Here is a 25148-nt window from a genome sequence, read left to right on the forward strand (position 1 = left end):
CGGTTATGTGTGTATCTTGCTTCAAAGAAAAGTATTCTGAACTCTGAAAACATGTTAAAGACCAATTTAATTAAACTTGTTAAAGATAAGCATTCTTGTCAGGTGTAAGAAGACTTCGAACTTCAAACCTAGCTATTTTAGTGTTCTTGGTAAAAAGTTGGAGATGTTTGTCCCTTTTTTGTTTGGCTAAAAAATATTTGGCAAATGCATATAAATGAGGATACAATGGATTAGAAATCAAACATGAGCCTGCTTAAATAATTCTCAAGATTTTCTGGTTCACGTGTAGTGATATTGAACTCTTTAGTCATAGGCTTTAATTTGTGCATGGTGCTGACCTGATGCTGTGCAGGGACACTCATTGCATCCCTTCATTCAATTCACTCTAATTATCCCCAACTTCCTGGGGAGCCTGCTTAGAACTGGTCATGAATGTTTGTTATTAAGTATTAAGATATTAGACTGCCCTGGTTACAAGTAACAAAGTAGTTTTTAGTCTGAATTTACATATAGATTATCAATATAGGAAGCTGAAATTATATTTGTCTTGATTTTATTTAATCAAATTCAAAATAATGTATTAGAACAAATAAAACATTTTGACATTGACTTAAGCTCAGAGTTAAATGAAATGAGATTTATTGTGCAAGTACTTGTATGCCAGTGTTTGTAATTTCAGTGTGTGTTATAGAGTGGTTATGGTATGTAAATGATCTTTGACGCAATCAGATTTGTGTGCATGTAACTGAGTGATGTTAATTATTTTTGCTGGGAGCATCTGTTAATGCAGAATATTGCCTCTTCAGGTTCACGTGAAAATGGCGGATGAAGCTGTCTGTGTTGGCCCAGCTCCCACCAGCAAAAGCTACCTCAACATGGATGCCATCATGGAAGTCATTAGGAAAACCAGGGCCCAAGCTGTGAGTCTGAATGTGTCTATCTGCTGCAGCTGTTTCATATATAGAAAGGAGAAAAGCCAGAGTTTGTGGTTTTTTTTTGGTGTTTTTGTGTTTTTTTTTTTTTTTTTTTTTTTAGGTGTATGGGGGGGAAGTGATTGAATATGCTATTCCAGTTAGTTCATGTCACATGAGTTAAATGTGTCTGAAATCGCTACTGGAAATCAAAGGCTTTGTAGCATCTGGCAGCACTGGTTGCTGATCCTGCAGGTGGCTGCTGGATTCAGCTTTCACACCAGGGAGCAGCCTCAGTTCATTTCCAAATTTGCTGGGGGAAAAAAAAAATTCCCAATTAGTTTTGAGTGCTAACCCTTTATATGCCATAATGCCTTTCTTGAATGTCTTACAAAGTGTATCCAGAAAGGCTTTTGCTTAAACTTCATTTGAATCACTTTCTATACTGTGTAAATGTTACTTGCAGGAAGCTAAGTGTTGCATTCCATAATTGCTTTTATCTCAGAATGTTTACAAAATGCACATTAGCTTATTTGTGTAAATGTGGGCAAGTCTGCCTTTTTTTCCCTCCATTCTGGCCAGAGATTCAAAGCTTAATAGGAATCAGTAGGAAAAAACTAATATATAGTCATGTTAACATTCTTAATGTTCTTTGTTCTGTCACTGAAATAAATGTATTATTCAGAGCTACTGTACACAGAGCATTTATTAAAATAAAATTTAATGTGTATACATCAGCAACACTAACTACTCTTGAGCAGTTGGATCGGCACTGTGATTTCTTTCAAACATTGTTTTCTTTCAGTGCCTTTAGGGGCCAGAAACTTTTCTATGAAGAAAACCAGTGTTTTCTTGCCTTTGAGTTTCTGAATATGAAACCTAGTTATTGGCTCTTTAAACGAGATGAATGAAATGGCTTATGCTTTGTCTGTCAGAATGTATTAGATCAAGAATCTTATGTGACTTGCAAAAAAGTAAAATGTAAACTTTCTCATGCTCCCCACAAGTAATTAGGCTGAATGTATATTGGGGTGTGAGTAGCAAATGAGGCACACAGGATGCTTGACTTGACTAATGAAGGGAGTATATATTGTGCTCTCTAGCCAGGGTCACTAGAGGTAGGGGGCTTATGACTGTGGACCTGTGCAGCATTGTTGTGGTTAGTGCTGGAAATATTTTTGGATACGGAGTACTTTTTGGTAGTTACTGAGGAGGGTGGATGAGCATATTTGGGGAAATCTGCAATAGAGCTAAAAAGAGCAAAAGGCAAATCACCAAAGGGAATGTCCATTTGTTCTGCAAGCAACCTTTTTCTCCCTAATTAAATGGGGAAAGTTTGTTTTAGAAATGGTAGCTCAACAACTTCAGTTAGGACAGAAAAATCAGCATGTTAAGAGAGTTTAAGGTATTCAACCTATTTAAATGCTTAGTGATCTACTTCACTATCACGTGTATCTGAAAACATGTATGGTGTCTGGTTTCAGAGCTCAATCAGCTTAGATTTTTTTCTTTTTGTTTTCCAAGGTACACCCAGGATATGGATTTCTTTCAGAAAATAAGGAATTTGCTAGACGTTTGGTAAGTATTTTTATTTGCTTGGCTGTGACTGATGTGCTAGGTGGCACATATTTGTTCCAGGATACCTGAGGAATCAAGCTACCAACTCAAGGCAAATCTAAAAGATAACACAGGGGATTTCAGTATGCTTTCTGTACATGTAGATTTCTTGCATTTTGAGGATGTAATTGCAGTCTGAGTTTTCTGAGTTTTCAGGGACAAGCCTGTTTGTAAGAACTTTACCCATGATGTAAAAACCTTTCAGGATTTTCACTTGTGCCTGGACTGTTTATGAGGCTGTTCTGCAAAACTGGGTCACTGAAATGATTTTGGTTAAAAGTATCTGGTGTTAAGTGATCATTTTTGTGATCCATTGCACAGCTGGTAAACAGCTGTATCAGCAGCACTGAGAAGGTGCTGAACTGCACTTTGGGATGGGAATAGAAAGCTGTTTCAAAATTGGCTTCTCTGCTGTTGATATTGTTTTGTGGAGCTGTGTTCTCTGAAAGGACCAAAGAGTCAAGAGGGTGGTGTTTTCACTTTATCTTAATTTATAAAAATTATTGTTCAAAACCTCTTTATTTCAGTAAAGTTTTTGTATATCATGAACTGATATATGGTCTGAGTTTTTTTTTTTTTCCAGAATCTTTCATGCAGCTTGTTACAAGTGTGGGCAATGCTAGGAGGAAGTTACATTCACAATGTTCGAACAGAGTCCTGAGTGGATGCTGTATGTGTAGTCACTGCAGATCATGTGTTATTGTCTACTAATTTTGCTCAGAATAAGGACAAGCACATATTACATTGAATTTCAAATAACTTTCAACTAACTCATAACTTTGTTATGGAGTAAATGAACCATGTAGCTGAAGAAATACCTTGTTTTACAGGAAGCAAGACAAATTGATCTCTGCTTTTGAGAAAAATTTGCACCTTTTTTGATTCAGGACAAAAAACTAAGATGAAGAATTTGATTCTAAAATGATAGTTCTATTGTCTGTAGCATTTGTGGAACAGGTCTTCCAAGTACGTTGCTTGACTATGTTCCTTTAGGCTTGAGTTCTAGTTTGTAATACAGACTCTTAAAATTTAGATGATTAATTGGTGGTAGAGAATACCACCTGCTCATTAAGGAGACTATTTGAGAATGTAGCTTATCATACTTCACAGTTGCTGTGATTTTTTTTTTTTTTTTTTTTTTTTTTTTTTTTGAAGCCCCTGCACAAAAACAAATGCAGGTTCTGTGGGATGCTGAGTACACCCTGCTGGGTACTGGTGATGTTAAAGTTGAAAGGAATTCTAAATACTTGTTTGCCAGGATTTACCAAACCTGGGGTAATCTCGTGCATGTTATTTTCATGCAGTTTAGCAGCTTTCTTTTATTATTGCTCTGCTTCGTGTACAGGAGTTCTTTTTACAGGGAAGATTCCTGGCTTAATTTATAACAAATTTGCTTCTCAATGGATTAGACCAGCAGGATAACTGGCTTTTATTTTTATGTAGTTGGCAGATCCTGTTCTTTAGTAACAAAAAAATTTAATGAAATGGAAGTGCTCACTTAGGCTATTTTGCTTTGTTTTGCTGTTGAACATGGGAATTTTGTAGTTATTACTCTGAACTGCTACATTGTGTAGTGGTGTGGTTGTTATTTACAATAAAATGTAAGTGGTATGGTAATGTTAGTTACAATCTTGGTAATGTGACAGTCTGGAACAATTTTTTTGGCAGGATTAAGCAGAAAATAGAGCAAGCACAAATATTCCTGTAGGTCCTCTCCACCCTCCTATTTCTTGTCTTTTCACTGAGATCCCAGAAAAGTTTCTGAACAATTTCCTGGAATAACGTGGTGACTCAAAGCATGTTTGAGTTTTCAGTTGGTGCTGGAGTCTCAAAATAGCTTTAATTATGTTTCAGAAACCTGGTGTGTTCAGTTCTCTAGAAATGTAATGAAACAAGGTAATGTGATTTTGCTTTCTTAAATGCACTATTTAAAGTCTCAATTAAGACATAATCATGCTTCCCTTGATATCAGTGGCTCTAGAAGATGAAACCCCTAGTGAGAACTGGGGAAATGATCTATCTTTTTATCACTAGGGCTGCTTATATTTTTTTCAAGACACTCTGATTAATATAGTTAGGAAGAACTTGCCTGCTGTTTCTTTTCTTTATTGAAGACTGTAACTGTTCTTTAAACTGTTATGAAGTTGCTGGAGATGTTTTTGTTCTGTTTTCTTTCTCCCTATCATGTTCTTTGTATATACACTATTTTGTTCTTTTTCACTGAAAGTAGTGATGGAACTTGGGAAGTTTGGGCTTATTTCCTGGTATGCATCTGTACTTTTAAAACAAACTTCTAAAACTGGGAGACTGAGAAGAGCACTAAATTCTCTAAACTTGTTGGTCTATCTGTAAGAGTAGTAATGAGCTCAAAGCAAGGCTTTGTTTTCCATTAATACATGGGGGGGTCAGTTCACATGTAATCCCACTGAGTGTGATTTGAACAAAAGCATCTTTTTTTGTTCATTATTGTCTGAATGACTCGTGGAGTAGTATACAGTTATAGACAGTACTTTAGAAGATTTTGATAGATACTTGGGGTATTAAAAATTGCTGGTCTTTATTTTTTTCTTCTTTAGAAACTTAATTTTCTTCTTTCAAAATGGGCTAGGGAGACACAAGTAAATGGTCCTTTGTTTTCAAAACAAAACTTGCAACAAATGATCAGTGGATGAATATCTGGCATGTTGTTCATTGTAATTCAGTAAACAAATTGGTGCATTCAGTCCTCTTTTTGTGTATCTACTCTGGTTGCTGTTGTTGGCTGACAGAAAAGAGATCCATGGCATTTATACTGAGTGAGTCTGTCAAAGATTTTTATAAATACTAGGGTAAATTTCTTAAAGATTGATGAGTTTATGATAATGCTGATAACATTTTGTAGAATAACAAAATATGGGTTTATGCAGGTGAATGTATTTCCATAGAATCAACAAGTAAGTTGGTACTTTTAGTTTATGTATGCATGCAAATATATTTTCATTTTATTTCCCTCCTTCAAGGAATAATTGCATAATATTCAGTATTGACATAAATGTTAAGTTGAAGTTAAGATCTATTGCTGCACTAAAAAAAATTGCTAGTATCCTTTGCCAGATGCTATGTAGAATTGCAAGAGCAGTTTGTTCCTTTCCTGCTCTAGAAGAGTTTGCTAGAAGAGTTTGTTAGTAACCTCTGTGTTTAGGTTAGCTTGCTTCGTGTTTCCCATTTTTTAAAATTAACACAGACATTTCCTGAGAAGCCCAGTCACTTCTGTTACCTAAAGCAGGTCTTTGGAATTTGAGAGGGAGAAAAAAGGTCTGAGACTAAGATGAACCTTTTGGTTGACCTGTAGTCAAAAGATATACTTTTCTGAAATTGCCATTTTTCTTTTGCTTGCAAGCCTTCTGAGTTTTGGTGAGTGGATGGAAGTTCTGAGTCAGGTCTCTTAACAGGCTGAATAGTTTTGGGAGAATTGCCCCATGGTCCCAGTGACTTTTTTTTTTTTTTTTTTTTCTGGGTGAGAAAAGAGTAAGAAGAAAGTGAGTGTGTGATTGGGTTGCACAGTCATTATTCCAGAGTCAGTGCAGTTACTTGTCTAACTGATGTTAGCAGCAAATAGGAGTCTTATTCCTGCAGTTCAGCTTGTGTTCCTTTCCAGCTAATGATTATCAACTTAACACCTTGATGCATGGTGATTCTGCCTTGCAGTTAGTCATAATGGGATCAGTTTTCTTTTTAATTTAAAGAAACCCAAATCAACTTACACTTTGCTGACTGCAGTGAAAGTCTCTTATGATGCTACTGTTAAAAACAAAGCAAGCAAAAAATCAGCTAAATTGTTATTTTGCAAGTTGTGTGAAAATTATCAGTTTGCAAGATTAAAAATCTTCAGAGTATTTTGGTGTCTTGTAGGTATGTGATAGTTTGTGCTTTCATAAAAGGTCGTGGATTGTGGTGTATTTATTCCAAGAAAATGATTTAATATGTGGATAAAATGATCTCAAAATGATAGCAGTTAAAATTAGAAATGCAACCTTTATTTGGAATATTCTTTTCTGAATGCAGCCTTGACAATATTCTGAGCAAAAGTAACCAGCCACTAACTCCTGCCAAAATCTGCTCCTTGGGATAGAAGCCATAAGCATGGAGAGAAAAAAGCAGTAAATTTTGGAATGAGATGAATCTTTTTTAGAGTTCCTAGTGCAACCTGGTTGTATACATCTTTTGTGCCTTTTTAGCAGCTACTGTTTGACATGACTGTGGGAGAACAAAGCAGCCAGTGCTATTTCTCTTTACCTTTGAAGCTAGATTAACATTCTTGGTGGAATTAAAAATCCCAACGATGTATTGTCTGAAATAAATGGGCAAACAATGTATATGGAAATGGTTGATCACATGGCAGTTTGTAAATGGCAGCTAAGTTTGAGAAGGAAAAGGTAAGCCAAAGACCAACTTGTCACCTTCCGTAAGGGGATGTGTCTGATCTGTGAAGAGCTTTGTGCAGGTGGGTTTATGGACATATGCACAGCTAATTATGGGGTTCTCACCATTTAAAATGTAAACTCTTACTGGCAGGAGTGTTTCTTTACCATTGTTGTGTATGGGTTTGTTACTTGTAAGCAAATTTTGAAGTTCTTATTGTGGTTCAGTGGATATTACATTTTTGAGAAACATTTTGTATGATTCTTATGCTGTTCCCCCATGTATTAGCTTTTTACCTGACAACTCTTGTGACTGATTAGCATTTGTGGTTCCCAAATTGTGAAAAGGTGGTCAAAAAAGGCAGTGGAAGCTTGGTATTAAGGAGCTGCTTATGGCAGAGATTGTGTATTTCAAGGAGAGGTGAAGACTGACCTTTTAATGTGTGTTTTGTACACTATGCCTTCCAGGCCAGAATTTCATTGCCTACATTGCCTACTAAAGCCAGCAGTGTGTTTGCTACCCCTGCTTGTAGTAGTTTAAGGTTGTAGTAGTAGTTGTTTTGTTGTAGTAGTTTTGTCTGTTGGAGACTGGAGGTTTTGTCTGTATAGAGTAATAAAGCTTAGGCAATGTACTGACCTAAGTACTGGTCACCTCTTTGCTGCTCAGAAGAGCTCTGCCTGTGGACCTGTAGTTTGGATGCTTATTTTGTTCTGAGGCAGAATGCTTCTGAGTTACTTGTGTTCTTGTATGAAATTCTGAGCAAACTATTTTCATTGAAAAAACCTAAATCTGCTATATCAGGTTGGGTGAAATTCATGGGAGAGATAAATAGTGTGTGTACTAAATCATGGGCAGTGTTTGTCAGACATTACTAATCCATATGAGCTAGAAAAATGAAATTGAGTCATCTGAACTGTCTGCCTAGCACTTCCCTAGTGTGGAGGTAGGAAGGGTGTATTACTCTTTTACTGTAGCAAACTTAAGGTCTTTGCTAGAAGACTTTGATGTCTTGTGTTAAATCGTCAGCATCCTGTTTAAGACTGCTGTGCAACAGAAAAAATTGCTAGCAGTTATATACCCTGTTGCAAATTTCAAATAACTAACTATCTTGAGAACTAGTGTATATAGCTAGAGCATGTCTTTCAGGTGTAGGTGTATGCCTAAACTTAATAGTCTCAGAATGTGTATCTACAGGTCTTGTGGGTATACATGTGTATAACCTATATGCATATATTCAAAGATGCAGGGTAGTGTTTTGTTAAAGACTCATGTAATTTGATGAAACTACTCTCTTCCTTTTATTCTTTTGCCTGAACTTCATAATGTTTTTTTTTTCTCTTGATCTCCTTTGTGATTAGGCAACTTCCTATGACATGACAGTCTTGACCTGTTTATATTTGTTTTTCACTTAGGGTAAGCCTTTGTTTTTAACTTGTTTTTTTTAAAGCTTTGTCTTTTATTCTAGTGGCTTAGTTTGAAAGCTTTAATATGTGCAACTGTTCTTAGGAAAAATGCAAGCACATAACATCTTGATTTGAATAGTAGTTACTGGAAACGTGAGACTCTTGATGGATGAACTGTTGGCTTGCATGGCTTCTGGAGGAACCATTTAATGCTGTGCATGTGATTAAAGATGATATTAGAGGTATTTTTGCCTGGGCTATTGCAAGTAATTTAATATTTCTCATGAGATGCCTTTCAGCAACAGTACTTTGGCATATAGGGTGTGTGGTTCTGCAGATGAATGGATATATGGATTCCTGATTTGTAAAAATTCATTTTCTTGATGTGCAGTGTCACTGCAATAGTACTTACTTTCACTCTTACAGGAACTCTTTCTGTTTCTTCAGAAATACTTTGTTCTGTCTTCTTTTCACTGTTGCTGTGTCTGGTTGTGAGAATGAAAATATACTGCTCTGGTTCCACAGTTGCAGTTATATAAACTGTGTGTACTTGTTTTTCCTCATTGCAATAATAGAAGACATGTAAATGAAATGCTGTAATTATCTTCTTACACAGGTGATATTATTTCCTTTCACTTTCTGCTTGTTTACTATTGATTTGAAATCATGCAGACCAACTTGTCTGGTTATAGTAAATTCTGTCCATTCTGATCTATGGTGATTTGTTAATTTGTCAAATTCTGTATAGCCTTGTAAATGTGATGTTCTTCTCTGTTTCTAAAATCAGTTTTAAATGTCCCATTAATGATAGTGGAGTTGGTTTCAACATGAATAATTAAGAGATATGTCCTTGAAATAGAAGAACTTCTGTTGCTTTGTGGATTCTAATATACTTTTGTGGCAAAGCAGATTAAGCTTCAGCTTAGAAGCCAATGTTTCCTTAATGATCACTTCTGTTTTCTGCTTGCATTTTAAGAAATGATATATTTTATAGTTTTTGGTCTGTGTTCAGTAAATCTGCATTACAGATTGAATACTTAAGAGCTTATTTGTATTCTTCATAAAATGCGTGTCAAGAAAATTTATTCTGACTTTAAAGACTAATGCAACTTAGTAAAGGGTTTTTTTTGGTGCACTCTTACAGTTGAAATACAATGACGCAAAAATGTGTGTGGTAGAATCATTTTGCCTATCACAGTGACTATTCTGTTCTCTACTGTAGCTGGAAACTGGTTGCAACAGGACCAAAATCAGTCTACTGAGTACACACTTTGAGCCAAGATGTCTTCTTACAACATGCTGTATTTTCATACACAAGGGCTTTTCTTACTGACAGCGGTATTACATGAGGAGGGATATGAACATGCTCTGGCTCTCATCCCAAGGCTAGGACGTGATTACTTTTTGGGAAGTTTTGAGGAAGTTTCGAAATTTAATTCTTGAAGCCTGTTTAACTTGGGTTGACCTGCTGAAAAGCAGCTCTGAGAAGGAGGACCTGGAGGTCCTGGTGGACAGCAAGCTGTCTGTTAGCCAGCTTGTGGCCAAAAAAGCCAGTGGTATCCTGGGGTGCATCAGGAAGAACATTGGTAAGGGAGGTGATCCTGCTCCTCTGCTCAGCCCTGGTGAGGTCACATCTGGAGTGCTGGGTCCAGTTCTGGGCTCCTCAGTACAAGGGAAACAGGAACTCCTGGAGTGGGTCCAGTGGAGAACAACAAAGATGATCAAAGGACTGGAACATCACTCTGGGAGCTGGACCTTTTTGGCCTTGGGAAGAGGACTGAGGGGACCTCATCAATGTCTGCAAGTATCTGAAGAGAGGGTGCCAAGAGGATGGGGCCAGGCTCTTGGTGGAACAAGAAGTAGGACAAGAGGAAGTGGGTGGAAACTGATGAATGGGAAGTTTTACATGAACATGAAGATGTTCTATACTGTCAGGATGATTGAGCACTAGTGTAGGTTGCTGAGAGAAGTGGAATGTCCTTCCCTGGAGATATTCAAAGATTGGAAGTAATCCTGAGTACTGTGCTCTAGGGGTCCCTTCTTGAGCAAGGAGGTTGCATTACAAGACCTCCACTGGTTGTCTTCCTACCTCAGTCTTCTGTGCTAAGTGTGTTTGTGATTGTTGTGATAATGTATTTGTGTCTTTTCATTTAGTGACTTAAAATTAATGTCAGTGCCCTGCTATGTCTTCATTCCTAATTCACACCCTGTAGTTGGCTCCTTCTGATTTCAATTTTAGTGGTTTCTGAAATTTGAGTGTCTTCTACAGTAGTTGTGGAAAAGGATGCTAGCTGAAAGGTTTTTGGTTAACGTGTTTCTAAAGTCGAGCTATTATCCTGGACTGGATAAAATTTTTTGCCAAAATATTTTTTTGGGGTGCTTAGTTTTTCATGATAAATGTTTTGACCATAATCTTGTTTCAGGAAATACTTGCTTGAAATTAGGGCTGAACATCATGTTGGATCATTAGAAATTAGTTTCCGAAATATAAGAATTTACTTTATGCATCTGTCTAGTTCATTCTATGTTGTTGCATTTGTCTTGATTAAAACTTTGGTATAGGTCTTTAATATCTGTACTGTATATAATGTTGATTTTGTAAAGTTTTCAAATATTTTTAATAGTTTCTACACTAACAAGACTTAACCTACTTGCTTGTTTAGCTATAACATAGGATTCCCTTGTAGATCCCCTTGTTTCAGTATTGCTCCATGGACAGGAGACTGTCATGTAACCTCTCAGGGGTGATTGTTTTCTGTGATATGAGAACTGCTGTAATTACCTCTGTGCATTGAATCAATGTTAATATGCCAGATACAGCTGGTTACTGAAAGTGAATTAAGACACTATATTCAGGCATGTCAGAATTAAATAAAGTTTTTCAGTCTTTACCCTGTTTAATGACACTTCTTAGCCATTCAGTTACTGTCTTCTATGTTGTACTATCTTCCAGCTAGTTGCATATTTTTATTGTATGGCTGTAGAATGTGTAGTTCAGTTGGACCTGGTTTCTACTTTAGCTATCAAATCCAGTCTTTATTTCACAGTATGGTTGAGATTGGAAGGTACCTCTGGAGATCATCTGGTTCAACCCCTCTGCTCAAGTAGGGTTACTCAGAGCTGGCTGGCGGGACCATGTCTGGTGGGCCTTTGACTCTCCAAGGATGGAGACTCCAGAATCTCTCTGGGCAACTTATGCCAGTGTTTGGCCACTCTCATAGTCAAAAAAATGTTTCCAGATAGTCAGAGGGAACTTCCAGTGTTCCAGCTTGTGCTTCTTGCCTTTGATCCTGTCACTGGACACCACTAGGCAGAGCCTGGCTCTGTCCTATTGGCACTCTCCCTTTAGGCATTTATTATGTTGGTGAGCTCCCCTTTAGACTTATTCAGGTTGAACAGTCCCACCTCCCTCACCCTTTCCTCAAGGTGTGAGCCTTTCCTTTGCTCAAACATAAAAAAAAATAAATCTATGAACATATCAATATAAGCACTACTTAATAGAGCTTACCTGGTTTGTCAGTTTTTGTCAATGAAAGCTTTTACTGAGCACAACAGGACTCACGATCCCCAGGTAAGAGTAAGAATTTAATAGGTTGCTTGCAGCCACCTTATTGTGTTTAGTGGTTCATTTCGTTCATTTTGCAAATCTTTTCAAGAATTCCCTGTAATTCTTTAAAATACTTCCTGCCTGTTCTTATGAATGTATGCCTTTTCACTTTATTTCTAAGCAAACCTTTAAAAAGAATTAAGCTTTGTTTGTTTTCACAGCATATTTCATTCTTTTATGTTTCAGACTGAATGAAAGTGATCAATAATACTGGTAGCTTAAAGTATTGCATCTACTGAACAGTTCCTGTTAGACTTGTGCAGGAAGTCTCTAAAATACGTAGCAGTTGGAATGTTTTCAGCAATGAAATTTTGAAGTAATAGTGTAAAATTTGATTTCCTAAAGTTAGGTGATGTGTTTTGTGTAGAACCTAGCAAGTGTTTCTTGCTCCCTGGAGGGTTGCCAATGCCTGTGTTCAGCTCCTAAGGATCAGGTTGCTAAGCTGTGGTCAGACTGCTGTTCTACTGTGACCAAGAGATTGCTGCTCCCAGTGACTTGTTGTTGTCTGTCCCCGTGAGGATTGCCCTCCTTGGATGTGCTGGAATGACAGTGACACCATGTCACTTTGTAAACCTGTTCTGTTAAAATTGTCGATGTTTAAACAAATCATCCTCTGCTCCTAACTCCACTATTAAAATCTTTAGGCTAGTACAGCTGATTCAGGCAGAAATAAGTTAACAAATTTCTGCCTTATTCAGAACGAAGGCAGAATCAAAGGGATGATAGCTTGGGATTGGTACGAGGGGTACCCAAGGGGTACGAGAAAAAAAAATAGAAGTTTATCAACTTCAGTTGCTTATTTATAGCTGAACTAGTATTTGACAGAAACCTTACTGAGATGGATTTAGGTACTTAATTTAGGCTGATTCAGGTACCCAGTTTACCTTTTGAAAGTCAGTTCTGGGTGCCATCTGTTTATGATGTGTCCTTATCAAAAATGTTACTTAGTAAAGCATTTGAAGAACTTGATTAACCAAACAATCTTTAATTTCTTTCATCCACATAATATGAAAATCCCCTTTGTATGGGTGTGGTTTTTCATCAAAAATTGTCTCCCCATTCTCCACCATATAAGTTTATGGTAGCTTCTTGCAACATTGATAGTGTGAATTACTAAAAGCTTTAAGGATTGACTGTATGGTTGGCAGGGCTTTTATTGCACTATGGAGTGCATCACTGTTAGATGCTGTGGAGGCAAAGGTGTTGTTTTCTGTGACTCTGCAGGCCATTGCTGTTTGGAGAAGGTTATTTTCAGGGTCTTTACCTCCCTGTGAGCATAATAGGAAGGGAGAAGTTGCTACAAGTTGACAACCTAACCTTGGGGCTTACTGGCAGCTAATCCTGTTTTATTTGATCACCTAAGATCTGACCCTGCTAATATTGAACATTTATCTATGTTGTCATGTTTATGAATTTTTAAATGATATATTGAAGTGTTTAATGGAAGATGGAAAATAAGGCTGTTATCAGTGTGCACACATTTGTCTGTCACCCTGATTTTTGTATCAGAACTGTGTAGGAAGCATATACCTGCTGAACAGTGTCTCACTGTTTAGAGGTGGATTCTTTAATTGATACTCAATTATGGCTTCCAGTACACACATGGTTAAGTGAAAAGGTTGCAGTAATATCTAGTGAGCTTTTTTCCTTTAATGTGCTCATTAGCAGTGACAAGTGCAGGTTTTAGCACATGTCAATAATTTACATTTCATTGCTGAGTGGCTGCTCTTTTTCAAGAGTTGTTTTTAAGCTTGATGAATATACTTGTGTTGGGAATAAACTGAGTAGAAGAATTGAAAGCCATATACCCTGCCAGGCTTTTCAGTTGGTGCTGAAGTTTCTACTGGGCCACTGATTATTAATGTATGAAGCAGCAGAAAAATGCAAAGATGTCTAGAAAGCTTACTTCAGGTAGATTTACCCTCAAACACCTCTTCCTTTGTAACTACCTTTACAGTAATTTTCCTCAAAATTTCTCATTTAGCCGGCCTTCTCTTAATATAAGAATGTGTTACATTATAGAGGGACATCCAAACTTGGTTACTTATTTAGAAGTGGTACAGAAAAGTAATGCTTGTGCAGTGAGTCCTAGAAACAGATGATCCCTAGGCTGTACAGTTTCCTGCTCTTAGATCATCATGATAGGAATCTCAGTGAATATTTGCTCTTGTACTTTCTTCTTTCCTCTGCTTCATCTCCTACTGACTGGCTTGAAGATGTGTGTGGGTCACTGCAGTAATGGCAAATATATGTGCTGGGATGCAGTAACATTGTGGTTGGCAATTGAGATGCAAAATAAAGGTTGCTTTTGGAGGAAAATTGATGCTTTTATGTAACAACAGCTCAATTTGGTAATAAAACCGTATGATTAGCTAAATGTATTCTTGATGGAGTGATATTCTTGATATTTTACAAGCTACTCTATTTTTAGAGCGCTATGTGGAAATTTAGGCTGTGGAATTATGCTCTCCTTTGTAGAGAGGCCTGCATATATTTTCTGTCTGAAAGGATAGATATTGAATTTACATATGTACATGGACAACAAAGCATTTCTATTCCAGATGCCTCTTAGAATCATACTGACATGTTCTTCAGAGCTCTTGCAAAAGAGTACTGGTGATGCTTACTCTTTCCCACTTTTGCTCTTAGGTCCTGTGAAGACTATTTATATTCAAGCTACTTATTATACAGTTTGGGGGTGGGAAATGCATTAAACATTTAGAATGGGAGAAAAACCAGCAAAAGATATTCCAGAACAGTCTTGTGAATAAAACCTGCCAGTTTATTGTGTAAGAATTTGTGAACCCTTTTATTACCCTATCTGAACATAGGGTGCACATATTTAAATGAGGATGTTTGTAGAAAGTAGAGCCATTTGAATATTTTTCACATGCTGAAAATATTTTCTTAGCTGCCTTGGTCAGGTTTGGAATTTCTATTGTTAATTTGCAAAACAGCTATTTGGATTGTCTGGGAAGGCTAGGTCCTTTACGTTTCATGTGCTACCATGGAGCTGTCTGCAGTGGTAATTCAGTGATTGAGATAGTGAAGGACAACAAATACTAGTTTGAGTTAAGAAGTAGTAAAGAATCTATGGGTGTTGCTGGAGAAACTTTTCTGGTTGTGAGCCGCAATTTTTTTTGTGGCTTGTTATAAAAACTTGTGGAAAATTATGCTTTTTTCATGGAAAAAAACCCTTACATGAGACCTTTTGCCTCATGGTTAGGACACGTGTATATTCTTTGCTCTATAAGAAATCTGGTGATACTTGTGGCAAAGTCACTGAGACTAGCAAACAGTTGAGGTTGCCTCAGTATCTTGCTTAAAAGTGGGGAGACCATTTAATCCTTTAAACTTAGAATAGTTTTTTTTCAGTTGCAACTGAAGTCATAAAATATTTGTAGATTACGTCTTAGAACTTACTTTGTGGTTCTGAATGGATCAAATGGAGAGGGGGCTAAGAGTGCTTTCAGTGAAGAGTTCTTCTTGGAGGTTTATGGTAGGGCAGACTTCTGGGATGGGGGCTTAGTCTCTACTGAGTAGGTCCTCCAGCTCTCACCTACTCCTGCCTGGCTGAATGTGCTTCCTGATGACTAACAAAGCACATCCTGTGGCTGTTGTGGGTGCCACTGCCCTCCCTAGTCATTCAAGCACCACGAAGTTGTGTCCTAAAGCACTGTTTATTGTATATATTTGTGTGCAGGGTTGTGCAGTTGTTAAAGGCAGCGCAACTGTTTGCTTTCTGCATCTTAAAACCTTTTGGAGCATACATCCATATCTTGATTGAGCATCTTGTACCATCCCGTATGTGCTCTAGCAGGACTAGATTGTAACTCTGAGTGCTGGGGCGAAGCTGTTACCACACTAAAGGTGGTTCTGACTAGATGAATGATCCTTTGGAACAGGTTAGTCACTTAACTATTTTTTTGGGAGGGATTTTTGTTCTCTTAGTTTAAATTTAGAATTGGCTTTCTATGGAACAAGAAGCAGATTCTGGTATAGCCCATAACCATACTTGTCTTCAAGGAGATTTTTGGTAGAAGATAGCTAAGGAATTCAAAACCCATGCAGCCCATACTGCAATGTTCAAAGGATAATGTTCAAGTTTCTCAATTTAAATAGTATTGTGACATATTTGATACTTGTTGTGTCTCAAACTGTGATTAGAAAATTTTAGTCTTTGGGAAGACAATAAGTGTATGTAAGTTAGGAATGAATTTAAGAAGCCAGAGAATAGTGTGTGTGTGTATATATATATGATATATATGTATATGAGATATATATGTGTGTATATATATATATGAGATATGGCAATCTCTTATTTTCAATGTACATTTTTATTCTGTTTGCAGGAAGAACATGTTATTTTAAGGTGGTACCAAACTGAAACACTTGAGTTTTGTAATCGTGGTACTTTTATTTATGGGTTGTGTTTTAATAATGTGGATAAATAATTCCCATAGCAGCCATATTATAAAGCTGTGACTTCTTTTGGTGACTCTGTAGTGGGCTACGGAAATACTGCATGAGCTGTTGCATGTACAAAAGCTGAAAGCGTGTTGTCTATATATGGAGAACATGCCTCAGCACAAAAGGGCTGCTCAGGAATCCCATGTGTAAATTTGCTTTTCAAAGGCAGGCAGCAGGTGTGCTGGGAGTGGTGCTTTGGCCTAGCCCACCAAGAGAAGTTGTTTAATTTGCTCAGGCTGGAATTCATGAAGAATAAGTTCCCTGCCTGGACTTTCGGGCAAGGCATCTTGCTGGCAAGCTGTGCTTAATTTTAAATTCAAAGCCACCATATTAAAATAGTATCAGGCTATTTAAAAGCAGGTTACTCAAAAGGTAAAAAATGCCTTGATGAAGGCTTTCATTTGGGTCTTCTGTGTGTTTAGACATTGACAGTTTTGTATTACATAGTTGCTTGCTTGTTTATGTGGGACTCTAACCTTGCTTGGAGACTGAATATTTCTTTTTCATTCTTCAGTGTTTGGCTTCAGACAGTATTCAAACCTTGCACTGGGCAAGTGTATATTTAATTTATCTGGGAAACTTTATCCATTTCTATTGTATTTGTGAATTTACACATGTTAATGTATTTATTCCCAAAATATCTTGTTATTCTTGAACTGAGCAGGAGAGTATTCTGTCCTGCTACTTCCTTGCATGTTTTTTTGTTTTTGTGTTCAGGAATGTCATAGCCTTTCATCTAGAAGGCACAGGAAGCTCTGGAGATAAGTGGCCTTATTTACAGTTATTTCCATCTCCAAGGAGCAATTTCAGATAGTCTGGGCATCTCGTGGATGATGTGTGCTCTGATTGTAATGAATTTTCTTAGTACCTGACAGCTAGACTCTCTTTAGAAGGTGGTACAAATTAAGGTTTTCCATGGCTTATGAACTGCAGTATGGCTAACTTTTACATGAGAATAGTAATGGCTTTACTTATGGCGTATCATGCTTAGAATTGTACAGCATGGCTTCCATTCTGCTTTCATAGTTGTTAACTGAAGCCTCCCAGCTGCTGTATGGAACTTCTTTTCAACTTATTGTAATTTAACAGTTTCAACAGTATTACCACTGTTCTTTCTGAACTCTTCTTACTGGAAGTTCTAGCTTTTTGCAGATGCTGAGAGATTCTTGTGCAAGGAATCTTCAGAGTGGAAGACTTGAGTCGAGTGAGATTTAGAATTTGACAAATGTATATTCAAGTAAGAGTTTCCAAAGAGTGAATAAAGGGCATTCTGGGTTCTGCTTTTGTATACACTGTCTCTTTCTACTATAACTTACACCAAAATGTCTGTGTGATAACAAATGAATGTTTTACTACAAGATTTTGTTTCAGGTGTGTTAGGTTGTGTAGTAGATTATAATTTCCTTCTTTTGTTTTTCAGAAGGTTTTGGTTTCTTTTGTATTTAGTTACTTCCAACTATGCAAAACACTTTTCCTATCATTTCAGTGCTTGATAACTTAAGGCTTCATTGACTCTTTATGTTTTTCAAATTATTAGTTTCCTAATGCTTACAGCTTTAATTTACCCCCTACTGATATCTTTAAATGGATTTTCAGAATTTTGAAAGTGGGCTACAATAGTTGCATTTCAGTATTGGTCCTGTTGGACACAGAATTTCTTAAATAGCCTCCACAATTAAAGGGATGGGTGGTTCAAACAACTCCTACAGCAAGAAGTCAAAGATTTTCTTAAACAAATTGGTATGTGGTTTCTTAGAATGTGTTTGCTTTGATTATTTCTGGTAATCTGCCTGTTGCTTTTGCAAGTACTTTTCTCTCTGATGTAACTTAAACATATTAATTTGAGTATCATTCTTCTAAGGTAATGTACTTAATATTAAAGCATTTGCTTTGTTTAAAAAATTGCAGATACAAATCTGACACACTGCATGCCTCACAGCACCAAAAGATCCATCAAGGATGTCTTAAAGAGTTGAGTACACATATTGTTTCTGTGGATGAGTGTATTAATGCGTATTTGCACATTATGTTTGGACTGTGCTTCAGGTTATTGTTTTAGCTCAGAGTGCCATAAAACTACAGAACTATTTTTCTTTGAATTTATAGTTTGACTTCATTACAGCCTAAAATTGAAGTAGTGGTAATATATTTGCAGTATGTTTATGCATGGACTGTACTCTGTATAACTTTAAATCATTTAGCATTCTGACACTTTTCTGTGGATATAGTATCATTCATGAGCACGTCAAAATCAGGCATTCTTCTTTCAGTTAAACCCCAGTGTTATCTTCCCCTCTTTCTCTTGAATGTGTTTACTTATAGGTAGGTCTTCTTTTTTCCAGTTTCTGACTACTGTATGATTTAAGGGAAATGCACAAATACGTTTCAATACTTCCACAGTACAGGAGACTAGGAAATTTGTGACCAAAGTTTAAATCCGATTAAAGAGCAGCAGAAGAAAGGGGGGTGGAAAAACCCTACCAACCCAATCTCCCAAAAAAATCTTGTCTGTGTATTAAGATTCCAGTCCAGCTAATTCTTAAAAAGCCTGCATTATCATTCAGTGCAGGAATGGTTTCCTGAATCTGTGACTCCATGAATGAAATACTTATTATTGCTATGTATTCTCAGTGTCGCACATCAGTCTTGACACTACTATGAAAGTGCAACCTTTGCAGCTGCTTTTGAAAAGTAGTGGAAGAAAACAGAGCCTTCAGGAATAAGAAAATGTTTTTCCCTTTTAAGGAGTTTCTAGTGTAGCATGTTAATATCTTGATCTGTGGAGTGAAATAAAATGATGATGGGATTCCATTCTAGGAGTGACAAATCTTCCTGAAATATTTGGCCTGAAAAGCTATTGTGGGGATAACTTAGAGGAGTTGAAATGGAGATGGAACTTGCCTAATGAAAAGCCTAGGTAATGATTAGGTTTCAGCATGGATAAATAAAACAGTGTAGCCCATGTTCCTGAGATAGTTGAATACCAGTGATGGAAGTGATGTAAAATAATTGTTACTACAAAGAGTTAAATTTAACTTCTGGTTGCTTACTCTTATGAGTATAAGGATCCTGGCTTGATCTTCTATTTCCCTATATAAGATACCTGGAGTTTGGCCTTTGTTACTGTCCTGTAATAAAATTATAATCCTGAAGTTTCTCATTCATGTTGGACTGTGTTTTGAGGATTGCAGTAAAAGCTGCAAGTTACCACTGTAGTGTAGTAGCTTATGCTAATTATTCCAAAACAGGGATTGGTCAGGATGCTGTAATGTTGCAAAGTACAAAAACTTGAACTTCAGTCTTAAAATTGTCACAAATCTCTTGCCTTATGACTTTGAGGTTAGCTTTCCAGTGGTAATTTGTTTTTTCGTTTTTTTAAGAATGCAAAACAACTGAGATGCTTTGGTGGACAGGAAAGGAAATGCTATTAGGCATCAAGAACCTGTGTGTGTTGCTGCTTTTTTGAATTGTGTGCTTTAAAGGAATTTAGCATTCAGCTACATTACCACCTATTACAATGCAGATAATGGAGAAACTTCCTGAAAACAAGGATCCAGTGTGATCTTCCAGGGAATTTTGAAACTTCTCAGATGTCATGGTGATTAAAAAAAACAACAAAAAACAAACCAGTCTGAACTGTTTATATACTCTTAACTTTCCGTTACTAAGGCAGCTGACATTTACTGGATAGTAATGCTTAGGTATGATAGTTAAGGATCTTAATTCTCCATGCCTTTCTAAATATTAAACTGGCTATAAGACAATATGTGAGATGATGTATATATTTCTTTTTGGATTACAAAAGTATATCATAATACAAATAAGTGATATATATATTTGGACCAAGAGAAGAAGGCTTAATATTTTGAGCATTGTCAAATTAATTTTTCTTCAGAGATGCTAATAATGGGGTTCAAATTTGTTGTGAAATTTGGGCTCCATATGAGTGAGTAAAACCGAAGCTGTCCTTTCACCAATGTGTTCAGCCTGTTCATGAAAAGATGTGATAAATGGACCATGAGGGAATCATTATTAGACAGCAGAAGTGTAAAGATGTGTTGGCTTTGAAAATGTGTAGGCTTACATAAACTAGTTGAGAGATAATACATTGAAAGACAACCTTGAGATTATAGAGTGAATGTAGTTTTAATTTTGTGAATGGCAAGAACTCTTGTATGGACCATTCATGTATCTGTGATGAAGAGATTTGCTTTTTGCACAAAGGTCACTCTGTTTTCTGGTCTAATGTTGAGGAATAAATAGCAGTGAAGATGTAGTCCTGGACCTGAAGAAAATTTACTTGAAAGATCAAAGACACAAACAACTTCAATCACATTTTTGACTGTTAAACACTTAAATGACTCTCAATTTTTTAAGTGAAATGATGGATATTGCAAATTATAATAAATGTAATTACTTTACAGTATCACTAATGTCTGTTGTTAACTTCATCTGTATTAGAGCAAAATCCAAAGATCCTATTGATGCTCACCACATACTCATTGTGCTTGATGTCATGTGCACATGTGTAGTGAAAAGCTGGTTTATGCCTTTTCCCCTTCCTTCAATTCTGTTAGCATTTGAAGAAAAATAGAAAGGGATAACCCAAGAAAATAAATGGGGAAGAAGAACCTGGGTGCTCCAAATGGAAAACCTTAATGCCTGCAACCACAAAAAGGTCTCAGTTCTCACCATTGTTTAAAAAATGGAGACATGCCAGCAGCCCTTGTGGCTGGTTAAAGCAGTATTTAAAGGTTATGGGCATTTGTCTCTCCTCTTTTCAGTTACCTCTCAAGCTTCTGTGGTGGGAAGGGTCTTGTGCTCTCCATTAATAGCTGCTTTTCAACATAAAACTTGCTTAAAATGTGACCAGCAAATGCCAAGAATTATGACGCAATATAATGCAATATGATGCTTGTGATGCTATGTAAGCCTAAGAGACTGCTTAATGTAACTTTTGTCTTGTTTAACTAAAGAATAAGCTCTTTATAGTAATCCATTAAACCCTACAGGTTTAGGGACCTGATATTTATACTCTAGTCCTTAAAATTAGAAGGCATGGTTGCCTGTAAAAGTGACAATATTGGTCTTGTTTTCTATATTTTTGGAACTTTCCCTTCCTATACATAATATTTTTGAATTCTTTTGGAATGTATGTATATTCAGAGTGGAAAACATTATTTATTCCAGACATGAGTTAATGAGTTCCTTATTTTCACATTTCTTTCCTGTATTGAAAATCTTGGGAACCAGGATCTTTGTTCTTCTAAAAGAAGTCAGTCCCAAGCACCAGCTCTGGTTCATAAGTACATTTCTGCAGGTGAATATCTTCTGTCAAACTGCCTTTTTTTTTTTTTTTTAATTTCTTTCTTTTCTTTCCATGGTTAGCTCCCTTGTCAGTTCTCATTTAGTTTTGTTTTCTAATTTTTAATTTCTAATTTGTTGGAGATGATGGGCATCAATTTTACACATAGACTAATACATATATGCTTCAGATTGTGTTTTTGTTGAAAAATATACACAGACAGAAACTTGGACATAGAGGAGGAGTAAATGTAACTTGTCTCCAAGCAGTTTTAAGGAAATCTTTTATCACAATAAGCTAGAAAGATCATTGTGACACTGTATTTAAAATAATGACTTATTTCTCACTGGAAGTGGTGATTCTTTCTCAAGCTTTACCAAGCTAATCCTTTATGTTGCTACTATTATGCTTACTTTGTATCCACTTGAGATTGTGAGACTTGGGGAGGGAGTTCTGCTGATGCAGAACTGTTTTACAGCAATAGCTCTGCAACTTGCCAAAAATTCTAATTTGGAGCAGGTCTTTCCTGTCTTTCAGCTGATTAAAGATATACTTGTTTTGGAATTGGGAAAGATAATTCTTTTAGCAAGTTATTAACAGCTAGTGTTGATTTCCCTCCCCCCTGCCCCGACAGAAGTTTCAGTGATTGGACCAGTTGCTGTTTAGGAGGATGCTATAGAACTTGCATAGTAAACTTCTTTCTGTGCTAGCCTTTCTTCCTCCTCAGACTCCAGAGTGAATGTTTCAAGTCCTGCTCTAGCTCCTGCTGCCTGTGGTACTTGAGTTGTTCCTTCAAAGCCAAGAATGGGAGCGTAATATCACCTTGCATCTTTTGCATATTTGTGCAAAGATGAAGTTTCATAATCTCTGTAAACAAAAGCTGTAAGGTGGTGTTGACCCTGGTCATGTGTTCCTGCCATCGCCCTTGTGCTGGGACTACTATTTATGTAATCATCTAGAGCAAACTTAAAAGTAATCTGGAAAGAGAAGCTATCAGAATGTAATGGCCAAGGTGTGAAAAATGAAAAGCCTGGAGGTCAGGACCCCACTTTTTTTTGTGGCGGAATGGCACTACATTCTGACGTTGTTACCACGGTAGAACCCTTCTCACTGTTGACAGCTAAATTTCCTCTTGGGCTGAGCCCATCAGAACAAGCCTTGCTGCTACCTAATGTATTATTGTTAGCAGGTGACCACAAAGATGATGAAGGGACTTGGAGACTGTATAATCGGCCTTTCAAGGGTTAGGAGTGTGTTGGGACTCGAGCTGCTGTGCCATGCTGTGCTTGTTCTCTGGATACGTTTGTGCTGTGATGCAGTTGTGGTTTCTTCTTGTTTCCTTGCCTCGCTTCTTTGGTGCAGGAGGTAAAATGTAGCCTTTTGTGTGTACTTGTGAATGCTATTTTACTGCTTATGTCTCAGAGTATATTCTACCTTTAAGGACTTTTTTTTTTTCTGTAACTTTGCTGTTTGAGCTTTGAGGAACCTGTACTTGCACATACCTTTCAGTATTCAATTTGCAAGTGAAAAACCAGTTTACTAAGAATTTTGAGGTAATCCTAGCACAGAAGATAAACTGGAGGTTGGACTTCTGGAACTTGTTGCATTTCACCATGTTTATGTAACTTAGCTGAGCTATTAAGATAGTAAATAAGACCACAGTACCCTGGAAATTTTTTCTATCTTATGCACATCTGAGACATCAGTTTGCATCAAAATGAAACATATATAAAAAAGATAGTTTTACCCTTGTTTCACTCCTCTCTTCCTTTTGAAAAGAAAGAAATACCAACTTGCCAGAGAGATTGTCTTAATTTAACAGGCTGATTCCCTCTACAGGCTGAAATTTTGAAATTTAGGGCCTGTAACTGTTTAAGCATGCTTAATTTCAAGCACATGCTTATTTACGGGATCCAGATTTGTTTGTCTAATTAGTTTATAGCAGGAGTGAAGCCAGACTGTCCAACTCTCAGGCCCATCTGTTGGAAAGGGGAAGGAGGAACTCAACTGTGTTTGTTCCAAAAAGCTGTTTCACCCATAGTCACCAGATAAAATTTGTTTCAGATTCAGAGTTCCTGGTACTTGGGAATACATGGTAGATACTTTGGTCATAATACATTATCCTGAGCTCAGAATGGTTGTGGTTCATAGAAGTAGGACCGGGGGCATATAATGGATTGCTTCATTTTAAGTGTCTGTAAATTCTGTGGTGCTACATATCGAAAAAATTTATTGACTTGTTTTATTTATGACACTGAGATAGTGAGATGTTGTTATCCCAAAGCGGTAGTGTTTTGAATGATGCAATATTGCCTGTCCATCACATTTTGTTCCACAGGTTTAAATGTGCCAAATTCCACTGTTACTTCCTCATGCTAGCCAAGAAGTATAACTTACACATACTTTGAAAATAACTTGAAACTTTTATAGTATTCAGTGATGTTTATTATCACATGTAACTCTTTGCCTTCGGCATGAAAATAAAATTAAATGGCCAAATCTGCTCATTTCATTCATGTTAGAATTTGTGTGAGTAAAAACAGGGCTTGGTGGAAAACTCCAAATTTGTATATACAAGTATACACATCCTATTACTTAAAAGAAAAATATTCCTAATTTTATTATGTTTAAGTTTGACTACAAAAGCACCTGAACCCTTTCTCTTATTTGAACATCCACATTTCAGAGGACAACATAATCACACACGTCTGTGCCCATAATATCTAATGTAAACTTCATATAAGTAGACCAAAAATAGAAACTAGAGGGAGACCTATGTACATTGACTGTTAAAACATATAGGAAAAGAAGTATTTCTGATAATGATTTCCAAAGGGAAAAAAAGACGACATTTTCATTTACTTAAATGTAGTTTGTTGGGTCTCTCTTGGTGAGCAGCTGTAAGAGCTAGTTATCTTTCTTTACAGGGTAATTAATCCACAGTTTTCTCCAAGGAACTGCATGTAAGATTGAAATAAGAACATCTTCTATTAGTAATACTACTACATACATCTTTTTGTAAAGAAGCGGTGAAAGAGACAAGACAGTGTGCTTCATGGAATTCCATGGAGTGATATCTTTGCTGTAACTGTGGCCTGTAACTTTGTGTGGCCTGACATTATCCCATATGTATACACAGTACTTGTTCAGCTGATAAGAGGGTGTCACAGATGTGTTCCCCTACCATCCTCTCTCAGATTGTGGCTGTTTCTCCCAACTTCTTCCATGCTTGTGCAGGTGTAGGGTGTTCTGTCTTGTCCCCGTTTGCCCCCAGCTGTGTTTTCCTAGCACCATGCTGTATCCTGTGTTGATCTAAGACAGTTGGATAAGCTTTCCTTTCAGAGATGGGAACCTTTGGATTTTTTTTTAACAATTATTTCATTGATCTAATGGTTATCACTTGTCTTCAAAGCTGAAGGAACAGCATACTTTAC

The 25148-nt window shown here is 36.8% G+C and overlaps 1 protein-coding gene across 1 annotated transcript in view; it reads left to right on the forward strand.

The window, feature by feature from the left end:
- The window catches only part of PCCA (propionyl-CoA carboxylase subunit alpha), a 271152-nt gene that overhangs the window by 39042 nt on the left and 206962 nt on the right, over positions 1–25148 (forward strand). The window contains exons 5-6 of the mRNA XM_062514894.1: positions 807–920; positions 2436–2489. Of these exons, the coding sequence (XP_062370878.1) occupies positions 807–920; positions 2436–2489 (168 nt within the window). The remainder of the gene's footprint in view (positions 1–806; positions 921–2435; positions 2490–25148) is intronic.

Source organism: Cinclus cinclus, chromosome 2, assembly GCF_963662255.1.
Source record: "Cinclus cinclus chromosome 2, bCinCin1.1, whole genome shotgun sequence".
Classification (NCBI taxonomy): Eukaryota; Metazoa; Chordata; class Aves; order Passeriformes; family Cinclidae; genus Cinclus; species Cinclus cinclus.